This window comes from Theropithecus gelada, chromosome 15, assembly GCF_003255815.1.
Source record: "Theropithecus gelada isolate Dixy chromosome 15, Tgel_1.0, whole genome shotgun sequence".
Lineage (NCBI taxonomy): Eukaryota > Metazoa > Chordata > Mammalia > Primates > Cercopithecidae > Theropithecus > Theropithecus gelada.
Genome location: NC_037683.1, coordinates 40,450,233 through 40,468,256, shown reverse-complemented (window position 1 = coordinate 40,468,256; position 18,024 = coordinate 40,450,233). Strand labels below are relative to the sequence as shown.

Genomic DNA, 18,024 nt, shown 5'->3' with positions numbered 1-18,024 from the left:
TTATCACAGATTTCTCCTGGAGGCCTGTCTTTTTATTATGGTATTTCCTCCCCTAGAATGTCTTAATGTCTTGCTATCTTGGATTTAGAATATTTAGAATATATATGTACTTATGGATTTATTTCCATTGAATGTTTAAGTATCTCTCCCACACAGTCCATTATGGGACAGCTGTTGACATATACCATGGCGGCTGTCACATGGGAGGAATCTTCTTTAAAAGGATGTTCCCACTGACTTGTTTACCAAGACTGCATGAGTCAGTTTTTCTTCTTTTCTTCTTAGAATCTCCTTTCATGTTTTCGGACTCATAGAATGACAGATTGGCAGGAACCTTGAACATCACCTTAGCTAAACGCCCTGATTTTATAGATTTAAAAACCATGGCACTAGGAAATTGGAACTTTTCCAAGGTCATGGTGAGTTAGTGACAGTAAAAGAGGGTTGCTTGATCTGTCAGCTAGTTTTCTCATTTATGAAATGGAGATGATTCTAACTCTATCTACCTCATACTTTTAAAATGAGGATTAGTGAGGTAAAACCATATACAAAATGGAAGTATTGTCAACACTTTTAAGTCAAGGCAAAGCTGTACTCTTTGCAATTGAACAAAATGAGGAGTATTCATTGTTATAAGACTTTCTTCCCATTAGTTTGTAAATTTCTTGCTGGCAGAAATTTTAGAACCTAGTCCAACTCCTAATTTATTTTTTACATTTAGGAGAATTGAGGTTGCACAGTTAGTTATTAGCAGAGCCCAGAATTCATCTCAGCCCCCTTATTCCACAATGCAAAGCACAGCACCTTGTGTTTACAATCTAGTGTGCAGGCACAAGAGCAGTTCCAACACAGTGAGATTTGTACTGCTATTGAGAAACATGGTAAAATGAGAGCAGAGTTAAAGAATGTCCCTCATCTTCAGTGTGGCAGTTGCTTATGGGCTTCTGTGGTTTGGCCCAGGAGGGTGTGGACAGCTTCTTTTGAGTCATTGTCTAAAATCAGTAGACATTCCTGTGTATTCATAGCTGAGGTTAATAAGCACACTTCTTCCTGATTTCTCCCTTCATCTAACCTGTTCTTATCATTTCTGAGCTGTCTTGTCATAATGCTCAGGGAAGGTACATAGGCCAGAGTCCTTTCTACTGTAGGGGTTTCATATTATCAGTCACTGTGACTAGGGAGTTTCTAGGCTGGAGGAAGGGTAGGATATCTGTCAGGGATACATACATAGTAGCATAGACACTGGGAATGAATTTTGCTTGTGCCAGTACCTATATTACATATCTAATCCTCTCAACTCCCAGCTTTGTAGGGGAGGTAGCGGTCCGAATTGTGTTCTTCTTCATCTTGTCTTGCAACAGATACCATCTCATTTCCCTTTCATGTAATTGCTTGCAATGTGGCTTTATGTGCAAAATGTGTATTACTTTGGAAGCATTTGAAATATCCTAAACAAAATCATCAAAACAATATTTTTCTCTCTTTCTTTTTTTAATGCAACAGAAAATGCCCCAAAAACAATAGAGGACGTCGACAGAAGCAAAACCTAGGTCATTTTACTTCAGATACATCATCCAGAATGGTTTAAACTGATGACTTTTATATGTACACTGACCATGTGATGTACATTTATTATGTCTTTTTTTAAAGAATGGAAATATTTATTTCAGAGGCCTTATTTTTGGACATTTTTAGTGTAGTACTGTTGGCTCGTATTTAGAATATTCAGCTACGACAGTTTTGGACTGTTTAGTAGTCTTTGTTTTATGTTTTTAAATACAGAAATTGCTTTCACAAATTTGTACCACATGGTAATTATGAGACTTGTTCTTTACCCATGGAATGTAATATTTTTGCAAAGATGGACTACTTCACAAATGGTTATAAAGTCATATCCACTTCTTCCACAATGACCACAGCAAATGACCAAGCATGAACTAAAGGTAAAGATGTTTACAGATTACTTTTCTTACAAAAAAAAAAAAAAGATCTAGAAGACACTGTGTTTAAATAGATATTTAAATGTTTTTGAGATTTAGTAACTGATTTTTTAGACACTGCCTATCGCATGAACTGTAAAGCTGTGTGTGTTAGGTGTAAAATATTTATAAGATATATGGACTGGGGAATTTGATTATTCCTCCCTTTGAAAAAATAATTTTAATAATTTGAACAAGTATGTTAGTAATGATGGAAGAGATCATTGAAAAGTAGATGTAGATATTGTGAGAATAGGCTGTTTAACAGATTGGAATAAAGCCTACTCTACCAGTTAAACTACTTTAATACACATTCATTTTTCAAGAAAATATTTGTTTTAACATAAATAAACAAATCGTATCAGTGTTTGTGAATAAAATACAAAAATGATTGTTAATGATTGGTGCTCTTAAAGTGAGCTTAAAATTTATCCAAGACCTCTATCCAAATTTGTCCTGTAGTAATAGATTAATATTCATAGATTGTTGGTGTTTAAAGATCTGAAGTGTGAGTAGAATGTATTCAGCTGTTTAACATGTAGTTTAGATACTCAAAAGTATGCATGTAGAATTTAAAGAATATGTTTAAAATTATTAATTTTAATATTTTGTTTGGAAAAGCATGTTATAATATAATGTTTTCACTATATGGCCTCTGTTTTGGTGTGTTTATTTACTAAATTTTTTGATATTGGTGTTTCAGTATATTTAATATGTGAAATTAGTAGAAAAAGCAGATTTTGGTTCAGAATTCCCCTTTCCTGTTACAAATACTGATTGAAATTATCTAAAGGCAAAAGCTTTACCCAACATTTGGAGTTTGCTTTTTTGACCATTTGGCTTCTAGGTTTAATATTAGTTACATGGTGGCTTTAGTGAACTTTTTAAAAAAGCTTTCCTCTTCTACCCACACAGTCTTATTTGAGTCCCTTAGTCAGTCAGCAAGCATGTTTGGAACAGTCCCCGGTACTTTGCAAGGGTTCAGATTGCAGAACAGTCACATATGGGTATTTGTAGTTATAAATACTTGACCATTCTCCAGGGGTGGGGTTTCCAACTCTTTAAACAACCCTGTTGCCTGTTATCAAGCTGACTTTTTGCTCCAAGTGCCAGAATTGATTGTGGTTAGGACATCTTACGCTGAGAAATAAATAAAATGGAACATAATGGGTCTGCTTCAAATGCTGATAAAATCCACCAGAATCGCCTGTCGAGTGTTACAGAAGATGAAGACGCTGCTCTTACCATTGTGACTGTGCTGGACAAAGTAGCCTCCATCGTGGACAGTGTGCAGGCAAGCCAGAAGAGAATAGAGGAGAGACACAGGGAAATGGAAAATGCCATAAAATCCGTCCAGATTGACCTGTTGAAGCTTTCACAGTCACATAGCAATACAGGGCATATCATTAACAAGTTGTTTGAGAAAACCCGAAAAGTTAGTGCTCACATTAAAGATGTGAAAGCCCGGGTAGAGAAGCAACAAATTCATGTTAAAAAAGTTGAAGTCAAGCAAGAGGAAATAATGAAGAAAAACAAATTTCGCGTGGTAATATTCCAGGTAAGCTTGCACTTGTGTTCAGCTTGCTTGTTCTAATCTCTTGCATCTTTTAATTGCCAATAAGTCATATCAGAGGTTTCTAGTGTCACATCTTAACTATTGTATGTGTTAATACAATGGAGTTCTGTATCAGCAGCAATCTCAGGATAAAACCATTTCTGTGTTAACCAAAGTGCTATCTATCATTTTGGAATTTTGAGCTTCTCAACCATTTCATGTAATATGAACTATGGCTCATAGCTTAGGCTATTTCTTGCCTTTGAAACTTAATATTGGTAAGTCCCTTTCAGCATATTAGCCTTATTAGCATGGTGCCCTCTCATATACTTTGAAAATGTTAGAACTAGAAGACGACTCAGAAGCCTCTAGTTTAAAACACCTCTTTATTCTCTAAAAGAAGAAACTGACAACCAGTAGCTCCACAATGTGGTTTTTTTCGCTTATGTGGAGAGCCTGGAAAGGCCTAAACAGTAGATATAAACTTTTCAGAATGTAATTTGTGTATTGGAATTTTTACATATAGATCACAATGATAGCTATTTTCCAATGAACAATGAGGCAGTTATTCTTATTTTTCTTATTGTTATAGTAATACAAATGTATGAGTCACATAAATAATTTCCTATGTTTGATTACAAAGTCTTTTTACTTAAGTGATTTAATACAGTATTTTGTGTGTGGCATTGTGTATTGAGCTAAGTTCCCATATTCTGTGCTTGGCACTCATTTTTGGAAATAGGAACATATTCATGGCAAATGCGTAATATCTATGGTATATTTTTAAAACTCTTACAGTTAAAAGGAAAAAAATTGAACATTCCTTCACAGTAGAAAAGTAGGAAACTGTCATTATCAGGCAGTTTACAAAACACAAGTGAGAATAAAATTCTACTTTCACTTATTTAACTGTTGGCAGTTATTAAAACCTATAACCAGAGGTTAATTTAATAATTGGGAAAAAACACTTTCATATTCTGTTGGTAGAAATATTAATTGATAAAACATTTTTGAAAGGCAAATTTGGTAGTATGTATTCAGAAATTTAAAAATTCACAAACTTTTTGGCCCCAAAATTTCATGTCAAAGAATTTGTTCTATGCATAAAATCAGGAATGTGTGTAGGAATGTTCACTGTGCATATAAAGTGTTATTTTTTAAAATGACACCTGTATTTTAGAAATGAGTACTTATGTACATAGGAAAAAAACTAGAAGAATATAAACTAAATGAAATGGGAACGCAGTTGGATTATGTAGAAGATAATTTGTAAAACACTAGGGATGTGGCCTATAACTCCCCATGGCATTCTTTACATATTAGGCAACTCTCCATAGCCCTCTCTTGACTGATAAGATTACACTGGGATGGTAGAGTGGTATTTTAGGTCTGTTTTTAAAAGCCTGTAGGTTATTTAGGAAAAATAATAGGGAGGAGAGTGAAGAGTTGCTTATTTCAAAGGTAGATAGGGCAGACTATGCCATTTTAAGTTCTTTATCATTTCCCTTTCCTTTCATGTCCCTGGAAGTCCTTCTATAGGCTTAAAAATTTGGGGGAAAAAAAAAGCCTGGGCAATGTGGCAAAACCCCGTCTCTACAAAAATAGAAAAGTTAACCAGGTGTGTTGTCGCGTGCCTGTGTTCCCTGCTATTCAGGAGGCTGAGGTGGGAGGGTCACCTGTGGGGAGGTTGAGGCTACAGTGAGCCATGATTGTGCCACTGCACTCCAGCCTGGGTGATAGTGAGAACCTGTCTTAAGAAAAAAAATTGAAAAATTGAAAAAAAATCAGTCACCTGGCCGGGCGCGGTGGCTCAAGCCTGTAATCCCAGCACTTTGGGAGGCCGAGACGGGCAGATCACGAGGTCAGGAGATCGAGACCATCCTGGCTAACCCGGTGAAACCCCGTCTCTACTAAAAAATACAAAAAACTAGCCGGGCGAGGTGGCGGGCGCCTGTAGTCCCAGCTACTCGGGAGGCTGAGGCAGGAGAATGGCCTAAACCCGGGAGGCGGAGCTTGCAGTGAACTGAGATCCGGCCACTGCACTCCAGCCTGGGCGACATAGCGAGACTCCGTCTCAAAAAAAAAAAAAAAAAAAAAAAAAAAAAAAAAAAAAATCAGTCACCTGATTTTCAGAGGCCAGTTCCAGTGTAGTGGGAAATGTAGTATCCATTCTTCGATTTGCCTTCTGAAGACGCTCGGAATTGTGGGTGTATCTTACCCTCGACTGGCATGGGCGCATGGCCAGGAAACATATTTGGCATTCATGTCTGCTGAGAACCTTTGTGCAAAGCAGTGGACTAAGTGCCAATTAAGATTTACAAAAGCAAGAGCAAAGAAGTTTCTGAAAAGTTTCCATTGACTCTGTTCATTGACATAACTCTTCTTTAAACTTTAAGATGTTTCTATATTCACCTGTGTAGTCCCTGTAACTAACTGCTGATTGTTCTTTTCTTTGATCCTTTGCAGTTATTTAAAGCAACTGAGGGGTCCTAGTTTAGGGCACATCTCTTTTCTTGTAAGAAATAATGCCATGAAGATTCTGTATAATTAAGTTGTTCAGAGTAAGCAACAGTTCGTCAAAAAGTAATTGCTATCATTTATAATGGGAGAGCTTGTAGAGAAAAGAATAATGCACGTAGAACTCTGATTCAAAGATGCATTGGATGTTAGAACACTGTATACATGGTCACGTGGTTATTCTTGGCAGTTAAAATTAGTTATAATTAATCATCATAGTTAAGGTATATAAATGGTTATATTGAGATTGCCCCTTCTACTAAAATTAACTTGAAACTAAGCAATTCAGCCATAGTAAACATTACCTATTTCTTATACATTTATTATTTCTCTTTGAGCATACTATATCTTCACTAATAAGCCTCAGACTTTTGTATATTCAAAATTTCCCTAGCTATATTACTTTGAGAGCTTGTTTGGAGGTTGTAGCAGGGGAGCACAGCTACTCGTATACTCTTGACCAAAGACCAGTCCGCCTCTATCGTGGATGGTCGTCCTCTTTGACCGAGCGTGCGGTTTCGAGAGGGATGCATATGGAGCAGTGAGGGAGGAAGGGGACACCCACTTAGCCAGCCAGATCAGCTGAATCAACCCTGGCAATCAGTGGGGTGACAGATGTTGCAGCCACTCGCCCTCACATCCCGTAGCTATATTACTTTGATGTTCAATCCAGCCCACAGCACTCTGATGCACAGTATTCATTCTGTTACAAAAATGGTCTTTTTACCTGGAGTTTTATATGAAAAGATACAGTTATATTTGGAAGTCAACTATAATTCAACATCTACAATCTTCAATTATAACAGTCTATTCACCATTAGCTCGTGATAGCTCTGTCTCATTGGAGTTGCAACTAATAGATCTACATAACAAGTACTTTTTTGTGACTCTACCCCTGTTTTGTTTTACTTTAAAGACTGATTTTATATTATTTGTTGTGTACTTAAAGGAGGGTATGTGATTCCTGGGCTAAGCTATATCTGATTTCTTCACAGCAAGATTGTGTTTTTTCCCCTACCTAACAGTAATTAACTTTTGGCTCTTTCCCTTTCTAATTATACCTTCTTAGGCCGTGCCAACCCACATTGTGTTGCTGAAGCTACTCCCTGCAGCAGGTGTCAGGAAAGGAGAGGAATAATTTCACTGCTTCCAACTGATTCATCAGAGAGTTATGAGACGCCCACCCCTGCCTTTTTTTAGCTCCTAGACACTCTAATCCTATAGCCAAAGAATTTAATTTTAAATAAGTATCAAAAGAAATAAGGTTCCAGGGATATCTTCTTGACTATCAGGCTGATAGGTTTTGGAATATGCATAAATGTGTTTTGTATATATTTATATATTTTTCGATTGAATAGATTTAATCTGGATCTCATGTGGGGGCACAGTTTCTTTTAAAAATTTTAACTTGCGGTTCAGTTAAAAATCTCATAATTTTTCAACTTTTGTCTGTTTCGTTTGAGAAATGCTCCCTATTCAGTTGGGTTCCTCTAGCTGCTGTGGTTGGGCTGGCTCTCAAGGTTTCCAGTGTGTGTCATGTCCCAAATCCAATTCTTATTCTTTTGACACATTTGGCACGATTGGACCTCCTCTCTCTCTCTCTCTCTTTAAAGAGACAGGGTCTTCGTCTGTTGCCCAGGATGGAGTTCTATGGTGCAATCATAGCTTACTGCAGCCTCCAACACCTGGGGGCAAACGATCTTCCCTCTTCAGCCTTCCAAGTAGCAGGGACTACAGGTGCACATCACCTTGCCTGGTTACACTTTAAAATTTTCGTAGAGATGAGGTCTCACTTTTTTGCCTGGACTGGTCTTGGCCTCAAGTGATCCTCCCACCTCAGCCTCCCAAAATGTTGGGATTATAGGTATGAGACACCTTAACCAGCCCCTCCCTTTCTCCTTGAAACTTCTTTCCTCTGGACTTCTGGGGTTACTACACTCTTTGGGAGTTCCCCCTGCCTCACTAGCTGTTTGTCCTTTTTTTTTTTTCTTTTCTCATTTCTTCCCTCTACCAGTCCAAAATCCATGCTCTGTAACACCCATGTTCAAAAATTCTCAAAAATATTTTTAATAACATATTTGACAGCAAGACCTAACTTGACCTGAAATTATTCAGTAGAAAAACCTGACCTAAAGTAGCAGGAGGCTATTTCTAGCTTTTATCCCAACTTAGTGTGAATATTCATATTTTTTTGCCACAGAAATATTTCTTCCAAGATCTTGCTGGGAATGTTATGTAATAAATCATATTATTTCCAAAGTCTGAAATTTTCTGAATTCTGAAACACACCTTGGTGCCAAAGAGTTTTGAGTAAAACAGAGCATAGATCCATTCACTTAATTTCTTGGTGATCTCTTTCATCTGGTCTCATGACTTTAATTTCATCTTTACATCAGTGACTCCTAAATTTGGATGTCTAGCCCAGCCCGCTCTTCTGAATTCCAGACTCATCTACTCAGCTGCCTGCTCAGTGCCTCTGCTTGCATGGCTAGTGGGTGTCTCCAAGACAGCGTGTTCAGATCCCATCCTTCCCCTCCAGTCTCTTCCTCCTCTGTCTCCCCCATCTCAATTAATGGCAGATCTATCTTTCATCTGCTCAGGCCATGTACTTGAGGATCGTTCTTGACACTCTGGCACTCCACATCCAGATCTAGCAGCAAATCTTGTTGGCTCCTGCCTTCAAAGCAGCTCTAAATCAGACTGCTTCTCACCCCCCACCCTGTCAGCAACCTTACCCAGTGCTGCTTACCTCAGTGCCCTCCACCTGTTCACCCTGCTTCTTTTCTTGCCCCACACTCTGTTTTCAACAGAGTGATCCTTTTATAATGTGGGGCAAATCCTGGCACTACTCTCCTGCAAACCATTCATTCATTCATTCATTCATTCATTCATTCATTCATTCATTTTTTTAGACGGAGTCTTGCTTTGTCACCCAGGCTGGAGGGCAGTGGCACAATCTCCGCTCACTGCAACCTCCGTCTCCCGGGTTCAAGTGATTCTCCTGCCTCAGCCTCCTGAGTAGATGGGATTACAGGCATGTGCCACCACTCCCGGCTAATTTTTATATTTTTAGTAGAGACTATTTCGTCATGTTGGCCAGACTTCTCTTGATCTCCTGACCTCAGGTGATCCCCCTGCCTCGGCCTTCCAGAGTGCTGGGATTACAGGCATGAGCCACTGCACCCGGCTTCCTGCCAGGCTTTTAGAAGACTTCCTGTTATGCTTAGACTTCACCATTGGATACAGAGCATTGCGTGACCTGGACCACCTGCTATCTCTCTTACCCTCTTGCCTCCCCTTCTTGCCCTTTCATCACTCTGCTGTCACCACACAGTCCTCCCCACTGTTTCTCTGTTCTTCCCAGATCTATATGCAGCCTTCAGGACTAGGCTCAGGTGTCACCGTATGAATGAGGCCTTTCTGACCACTGTAGTTCAAACAGCACCTCCTTGTCACTGCATATTCCCCTTCCCTGCTTTAGTTCTCACCTTAGTGTGTATCTTGCCATCTAATGTGCTATATAGATTTTACTTGTTTGTCCCTCTCCGAGAATATAAGCTTTTTCACTCTTTTGTCTTCAAAGAAGCTTCACAGTTTCTAGAACCAGAAAATTTACTGGTTTGTGGTGGTGCTTAATAACTTTGTTGAAGGAAGGTGTACACCTGTTTGATCCAATAATCATTCATTGAGTATGCCTACTATGTTCAAGACAGTCTGATAGATGCTGGGCATAAAACATAAATAAGACACATGATCTCTACTTTCAAGGAATCTGGAGAAGACCTCCGGGAGACACATATTTTTGAGTAAAGCTTCAATTCAAACTGTGATAAATGTTATAAACAGAGGATGTATGTGTAAATTTGAGATAGAGTTAGCCACTTGGGGAAGTTGGGGACACTTGGATTATTGAAGAAAGATTTCATTTACAAAGCCAAAAAGAGGTGAAAGGGGACCTAAGATGTCAGAAACTTCTGGGTATGGTAGCATGTGCCTGTAGTTCCAGCTACTTGGGAGACTGAAGCAGGAGGATTCCTTGAGTCTAGGAGTTCGAGTCCAGCCTGAGTAATGTAGTAAGACCCCGTCTTTATGAAAAAAAGAAGATACCAGAAATCACATATACATAGGCGTAGAGGGATGAAAATATCTTGTGCTTGAGGAATTGAGAGTGATTGTATGTTTCTGGGCTGGAAGAGTGGGAAAGTAGGTTTAGCTAAAGCTGAGGAGCCTTCTCATCATACTGGACAATTTGAACTCTTCGTTAAGTATTGATGAGCTCTCCAAAGTTTAAAGCAGAGAAAAGATGTGATCAAAGCTATGCTTTAGTAATATTTCTCAGAAAATACTTAGGTGATGTTCTGGAGGTAGAAGGATCAGTGAGGAGGCATTGCACAAGTTCAGGACTGAGATGACAAGGGTCAGAATCAAGACATTGGTAGAGGGAATGAGGAAGGAGGTGGGAACGGACAAGTTGTTAGGCAGTATTACCAACAAAGCTTGGTGACTGGTTGGATATGGAATGAGAAGGAGAGGAAATATTTGGGATGGTGATTCAGGAGTTTCTATCTTATGTGGCACCTGGATGGGTGTTAGTGCTGAGAGGTAAGGGAAAGAAGTAGAAATGGAGAGGATGGTGGATGGGCCTTGAATTTTGGACTTGGTAAGTTCAAGGTGACTGTGTTAGGTCAAACTGTGGAGCAGTCTGCCCATCATTCACACATGTGTCTTCATCTTAGGAGAGAAGGAAAGTGAAGATAAAATACATGTGAGTTTACTTACAATTGGATCTGAAAAATGGAGTGGTTAAGGTTGCCCAGGGTGAGCCTGGGAGATGAAGAAGAGGAAAGGGCCAAGGTAAGAGAAACCCTAAGAAATGCTAACATTTAAGGAGCAGGCAGAGGATAAACAGTCCATGGAAAAGATTTACAAGGCATGGCCAGAAGGTAAAAGAGCTGATCTGTAGTGCAAAGGAAGCACTAATATGCTTTGTTTTTTCTCTCCTTCAGGAGAAGTTTCGGTGTCCAACATCCCTGTCTGTTGTTAAAGACAGAAACCTAACTGAGAATCAAGAAGAGGAGGAGGATGATGTCTTTGATCCCCCAATAGATCTCTCTTCGGATGAAGAATATTATGTTGAAGAAAGCAGATCTGCCAGGCTTAGGAAGTCAGGCAAGGAACGCATTGATAATATCAAGAAGGCATTTTCCAAAGAAAACATGCAGAAGACACGGCAAAATTTGGACAAGAAAGTGAACAGAATTAGAACTAGAATAGTGACCCCAGAGAGGAGAGAGAGGCTGAGACAGTCAGGAGAGAGGCTGAGACAGTCAGGGGAGAGGCTGAGACAGTCAGGGGAGAGGTTTAAGAAATCTATTTCTAATGCAGCTCCCTCAAAGGAGGCTTTTAAGATGCGTAGCCTCAGGAAGGGCAAGGACCGAACAGTGGCCGAAGGTGAGGAATGTGCCAGGGAGATGGGCGTGGACATCATTGCCAGGAGCGAGTCTCTGGGCCCCATCAGTGAGCTCTACTCTGATGAGCTCAGTGAACCAGAACATGAGGCAGCCAGGCCGGTGTATCCTGCCCACGAAGAAAGGGAAATCCCCACCCCTGAGCCTGTAAAAGTTACTTTTAAATCTCAGGTGAAAGTAGAGGATGATGAATCTCTTTTGTTAGATTTAAAGCACTCATCGTAAAGAGGAATTAAGTATATCCTAAATATGAAACTCCTAATCATGCAGTTTTAGTTTGAATAGTGTAGTCATCTACATTTCTGTGCCATGCAGGAAAACATAAATTTATGTTTTTTTCTTATATTTAAAATCTTGAAGATAATATAAATATTATTTTCACTCTTTTTCATGGCAGCTGTGGATTTTTTAGTTCCTTTCTCTTGTCCACCAGAAAAATAGTTTCCTAGGTTGGGCCAGTTACATGTTTGGTAAGGGCAACTTTGCGGCCATCATTTGCAAGAGAACTCTAAATATTGGATACTGTGGCCAGCCTCAAAGGGGAATAACTCATGTGTGGGTTATATCATCCAAATGTTCAGATCAACAGATTTGTTAGTAAATTAGAAGTCACGCCCCTTTTTTGATGCTTTCACATTAAAAAATTGAAGTTTTGGACTGGAGCATTTGGTTCTAGTATCATAGCTTTACTTATAAGAAAGCCCTGGGCGAGTCATCTGCTTGTTCTCTTCAGTGAAAAAGGAGAGGGTTGGCCTCTGCTGCCCACCTCAGAGGACTGTTGTGATGATCAAAGGAAATGGCACACATTCTGGGGGAACAAGAAGCACACCCAGAGAAAACAAGCCTCACCAGTTCTTCAAAAACAGAATTGAAAGAGTTACACCTTCTGAAAAAGCCCTAACCACCAATCAGTAAGGTCCTAGGTTGGACAAAAACTAAAACTGGTCTTCAGAAGCCTTTTCACAGAATCAGGAGTGAAAAATAAATAAATGTTTGGGTGACCAGTTTTTCATCAGACTAACTAAACCTTGGGTTTTAGTTGGCTCTCAAAATGTTCCCTGGCCAAACCCCTTCTAATTTAGTTTTGATTAAGATCTTTAGTGGACTATAGCACTAATTTGTTTGAGCAGTATGAGGCATAAAATTGTGACTATGCTTCTAAAGTTGGCCCTGATGCATTGGGTTTGGAATGACCGCAAATATTCCTGTTAGTTCCTGAGCGTACCCTTCAGGGTCCAACTGTCCAAAACAGTGTTGATAGGAGTTCATCATAGCTGCTTTGGGAGGAAGCCAGATTCCCCTTATCTGTTAGCTTTAGATGGTGGAATCCAGGAAGCAGAACAATGTCTATTGTTGCTAAAGAAAGAAAGAAATGGGCTGGGTGTGGTGGCTCATGGGAATAATCCCAGCACTTTGGGAGGCTGAGGTGGGTGAATCACCTGAGGTCAGGAGTTCAAGACCAGCCTGACCAACATGGCAAAACCCGACTCTACTAAAAATACAAAAATTAGCCAGGCGTGGTGGCATGTGCCTGTTCCAGCTACTCAAGGAGGCTGAGACAGGAACATTGCATGAACCCAGGAGGCGGAGGTTGCAGTGAGCCAAGATTGTGCCACAGCACTCAAGCCTGGGTGACAGAGCAATACTCTGTCTCAAAAAAAAAAAAAAGAAAGAAATGGTAATACTGGTTCTGTACTTGTAGGATGTTTAATATGGCATGGTGTTGTAATAGAGAAGAAATGATGAAATTGTTGAATTTGGAGAGTTGGGACAACAATCAGCTCTCCCACTTTTTTTGTCACTTTCAGATCATTTTTTGGATAATCATGTGGTAGTTGAAATAATAAGTTATACATATATACACACAGTCATACATAAATCGGCTTGAAAATATTTGACTCAGTTACTCAGATGTTTGGGTTTGGGAGTCTGATTCAGCATCATTTCCTCTTCACCCTGCATGAATACATAAAATCATAAATCGTTCATCTTGTTACCTTTTTATATTGAAAACTAAAGTGTATACAACATTGGATAACACTTTCAAGTGAATAATTTTAAAATGTTTTTATGACATTTTGGAAAAATCTTGGATGCCTAATCACATATTTTCTTAAGAGCCATAATAAATTTGAATTTAAGAAAATGTTATTACAACATTTGATGTTAGTGTCCTATAAATATTTTTACTAATAATGCAAACAGTGAATGTAAAGAAGTTACAAGCTTTTTCTTTTTTCTAGTCCTATGTAGAATAAATATCAGTTGGCCTGAAATATTTTTCTGCAAACATTACTGTCAGGGAATTTTTATAAAGTCAGTTTGCTTACTGATTCATTATATAACCAGACTTGACATTTTATGGAACATTTCACATCTAGCTGTATTTGAATTTTGATGAGAAGGGAGTTATAACCTGGTCAGCTCTTCATTGTGGTAGACTTTGTGCAACCCCAAAACACCGAACAGTTTCATGTCCTGGAATTTTATTGTAACTTGTACTGCTTTCTTGGTACTTGCTTCTGTCTCTCTACATTTCTTCCCATATTTGGGACATTCCCAAATTCTACATTTGTAATTTATTATCCCTTTAGCTTAATTTTCTTGATATAAAATAATGGGCTGCAAACTCACACGTCCCATTTGATCTAAGGAATATTCTTGTCAGTGTTCCTATTTTAAAAGTTTCAGATAACAGGGACAGATTATTTTACTTATTCATCTGTATTTTAGAAATTATACATACCAGATTTTAAACGGTGTATTCAAATAAAGCCATTAGCAAGATTCCTTGCTCTGAAACAGAACAGTGCAGCATCTATAGACACCAGGGTGCATAGAGCTACACAGGCTTTTCTGCAGAATAGACAGGATAGAGTAGGGGGGTGCAAGTCTGTCTCCAGCACGTGATGATCCAGGTCTTTCCTGTGAGTGGGTGATAGCCTGATTCTAGCTTACAGGTTAGAGAAGCAGGGCAAACAACAAAGTACATGAGAATTCAAGGCCGGGTGTGGTAGTTTATGCCTGTAATCCCAGCACTTTGGGAGGCCAAGTTGGGCGGATCACTTGAGTTCAAGACCGTCCTGGCCAACAGGGTGAAACCACGTCTCTACTAAAAATACAACAATTAGCTAGGCATGGCGGCGTGCGTCTGTAATCCCAGCTACTCGGGAGGCTGAGGCAGGAGACTCACTTGAACCCGAGAGGTGGAGGTTGCAGTGAGCCAAGATCACACCACTGCACTCCAGCCTGGGCAACAGAGCGAGACTCCTCAAGAAAAGAAAAAAAGAAAAAAGTATATTCAGCTTGCTGAAAGTGTACTGGTGGGGTGTGTGTGTGTGTGTGAATTCCCTGAAGCCTCCATAAGTTAAAAATACAAATCAAGATAAAAATACAAAACATTTTGATTTCATTCTTTACCTTCCATGCACATTAAAGGGTTTGGTTTAGACCAAGACCTGCAGTTCATTGTGATTCTAGCAGCTAAAAAGCATGGGTCATGTTATGTAAAATATTCCACAGAACCGTTGTTAACTGCAGTTCCATTACATGAAATCACTGGGCTCATTTTTACTCTGAGACACATTTACTATAGCTTCTCTTATTGAACCCTGCTAAGAAAATTACAGATCATGATTCCTAAATCGGCAGAGTGACCATTATGGTTTCACCCTCAATTCTGTTTGAATTTGGGGCATGCTAGTCCCTGGTCTGTAGTGAATAAAAAATGAAAAAACTTCATGCTAAATTTCGTGTGTTCTTATGGCCACCTCTGGGTTACGTTGTCTCAGGATTTATAGTTGCCCTTCCCAGGTCAGAATCTGTCATTATATTTCATAAGCAGTGGCTAGGAGATCTAGGATAACCACAGCTTCACTGTGCATCTCTTAGGACATCCAAGGATCCCTGAGAGGGTAGACTGGAGTGGCAGAATATCCTCAAATTCAAATTTACTTTGGGCGTCTTCCTAAAATCAACCACTTTTGTCAAAATGCCCTCCCCCAATGCTCTGCCACTTGATGCCTTTGCCCATGCTGTATGTCTTGGAGCACCACTTTCCCTTTCATTCTGAGAGATGCCCTTCAAGTTCACTGAGAATGTCTATTTCCTAATTTTAGCTTTCCCTGGTCCCTTCATCCCCTAGGAAGGGCATGACTACCACATATTTTACACACACACACACAGATTCTATGTGAGGCACTGAGGATTCAAAGATGAATAGAAGTTCCTTCTTCCCCACCCTTTCCTGTCTCATATCTCAGGCTCACAGTTCTGGGAGACAAGCAAAAATTCAGCAGTGTGACTAGTGCTATGTGTCAGATGATGGAACTGTGGAGATGGAAGCTGTTTTATAGAGTATTTTGATTATGCATCTGCCCTAGCACTTGCACTGTATCGCAGTTTATTTGTGTAACTGTCTTCTAGACTAGACTGTGCTTCTTAAGGTCAGGGACTGCATTTTACTCATCTTTGGGTCACCAGTGCTTGCAGAGCCTCCTATGTGCTAGCCGTCTGTCTCATGAATCCAGAGATGAAAGACGTGGTCCCTATGCTTAAGGAACTTTTCCCTTGGTGGAGGAGATAGACACATCATGCTCAGATTGCAGAAAGGATGATAGGGGAACATAGAGGAAAAATATCTCATAATCTGGGGAAGTGCTGTCAGGGAAGACTAGAGAAAGTGTTGCTTGGCATTTGAAGGCCATTTGAGTCAAGAATAGAATTCAAGGCAAGATGCAGCTAGAGAGATTGTATGAGGGTGTTGTGAGATTTATGTCAAAGGCCATAGAGAGCCATTGAGAGATTTTAAAGGATGTCCTGTTAACAGACCAGAGGCAGACGGACCAGTTGGTAGGGGCCTTGAATTTTTCCAGGTAAGAGGAGCACCTAACGTAAAGCAGTAACTGAGCTATGGAGGGGTCAGCTTGGCTGTGGGTTGTGATGGGAACAAATGACTGCCAGGTTTCTGAGTTGGGCAAGTCACAAGTGGTGCCACTCACTGGGACAGGAAATATAAAACTGTTCTAATACAGCCCTCTCCTGATGCTTCTGTCTCTCCTCTGACAGCCTTCATTACTCGTCCCTCAGTGTGGGTGAGGAACAAAAGGGAACTATGCCCATACTCCAGAGGTTCCCCTTCTAGAGTTCTGCCCAATCCAGCTGTTGTGGCTCCCACCTATGCGTGAAGAAGCCTCCTTTGAAGGGACCCTTTTCTGGCTCTAGCAGGTGCCTTGCCATCTCCACCAAGATGTGAAAGTCCTTGGGAAGCAGAACTGCCTTGCAGATCTAAGCCATTGTGAAAGCTGCTTTCTCATCTGTGTCTTTGCTCAAGGCCGAATTTCTGTTTCTGTTTGTGTGGTCCAAAGAGAGGCTACTTCTGATTCTTAGAATGGATTATAATTTTCTAATCTCATTTTTTTGTTGGGCACCTGAGGATTCCAGACAAAGCTGTGCTTTATTCCATCTGACATCACAATAACAGTTGCTGTGACCAGCTGCATAGGCCATGGCCAATTGCCCAGGTACACGTAGCTTCTCCAGTCAGCTGCCATGGTGGCAGCAAGAGCCTCGATCTCATTGTGGGTACTTGTTTTCAAATTTAATCCCGCCATGTCTGTCATATTAGATATGAGTCATGGCACCAAAAATGTATCAGAGGTTCAAGGTGGGTTTGATGCAACCCATTCTTCTTCCCCTCCAAGTTTCTGGTTTATGGAGAGTTCATATAAGGATTGTCACCAAATGGAGAACACCTTTATTACAGGCTGGGCATGTGTTCAATAAATCCCCCCAAAGTAGGGCCTTTAGTAAATTCAGCTGGTGAATGTGGCTTAGGCCCTCCCTGGGACCTGCATGCTCTGATGTGGTGGTAGGTGAGCAAAGTTTGCAGAGCAGGAGCAGAGTCCATTTTCTCAGCTAGCAGTGAAGTCTGCAGGTCTGCTCACATCTTCAGCCAGGGAGAGCAGTGGGGATGGAGTGCCTTCCCTTTGTGGTCACCTCCAGCTCAAGTGAGCAGGTAGCAAGGAGAGGGGAGGCTGAGAGACCAGGGCCTCTGGGACAGAACATAGGGTCCAGTTTGAAGCCACAGCCTCATTTGCACTTTTCAGGCCTACTATGCAGAGTTAAACAGAGCCCTCTGAACCTAGCTGCTCCATGTTGAGCATCCCTAATCCAAAAATCCAAAACCTGAAATGCTCCTAAATCCAAAACTTCTTGAGTGAGGACAAGATATTTTAAGGAAATGCTCAACCTGTGTAATGCAAATATTCTAAAATTAAAAAAAAAATACCTGAAACACTTCTCCCAAATACTTGTTCCCAAGCATTCAGTTACAGGATACTCAGTCTGTAGTGCTTCTGAGGCCTGTTGTGGACACACCGAATTGAGGTACGTATGTCTTCGTGGGGACCAAGTGAGGACCAAGTGGAAGGTAGGCAAGTTGGATATTACAGATCCCAGCCCAGAGACGAAGGCTGGATAACACATTTGTTGAAGTATAGATAAG

The 18,024-nt window shown here is 40.2% G+C and overlaps 2 protein-coding genes across 2 annotated transcripts in view; both read left to right on the top strand.

The window, feature by feature from the left end:
* TMEFF1 (transmembrane protein with EGF like and two follistatin like domains 1) overlaps positions 1-2,628 on the top strand; it is a 100,259-nt gene extending 97,631 nt beyond the window's left edge. The window contains exon 10 of the mRNA XM_025359999.1: positions 1,504-2,628. Within this exon, the coding sequence (XP_025215784.1) occupies positions 1,504-1,588 (85 nt within the window). The 3' untranslated portion in view covers positions 1,589-2,628. The remainder of the gene's footprint in view (positions 1-1,503) is intronic.
* Positions 2,628-13,773, top strand: CAVIN4 (caveolae associated protein 4). Its single transcript, XM_025360000.1, has 2 exons — positions 2,628-3,537; positions 11,058-13,773. Exons 1-2 carry the CDS (start codon positions 3,136-3,138, stop codon positions 11,742-11,744), a joined length of 1,089 nt encoding a protein of 362 aa, XP_025215785.1. The 5' UTR covers positions 2,628-3,135; the 3' UTR covers positions 11,745-13,773.
* Positions 13,774-18,024: the final 4,251 nt, after the last annotated feature.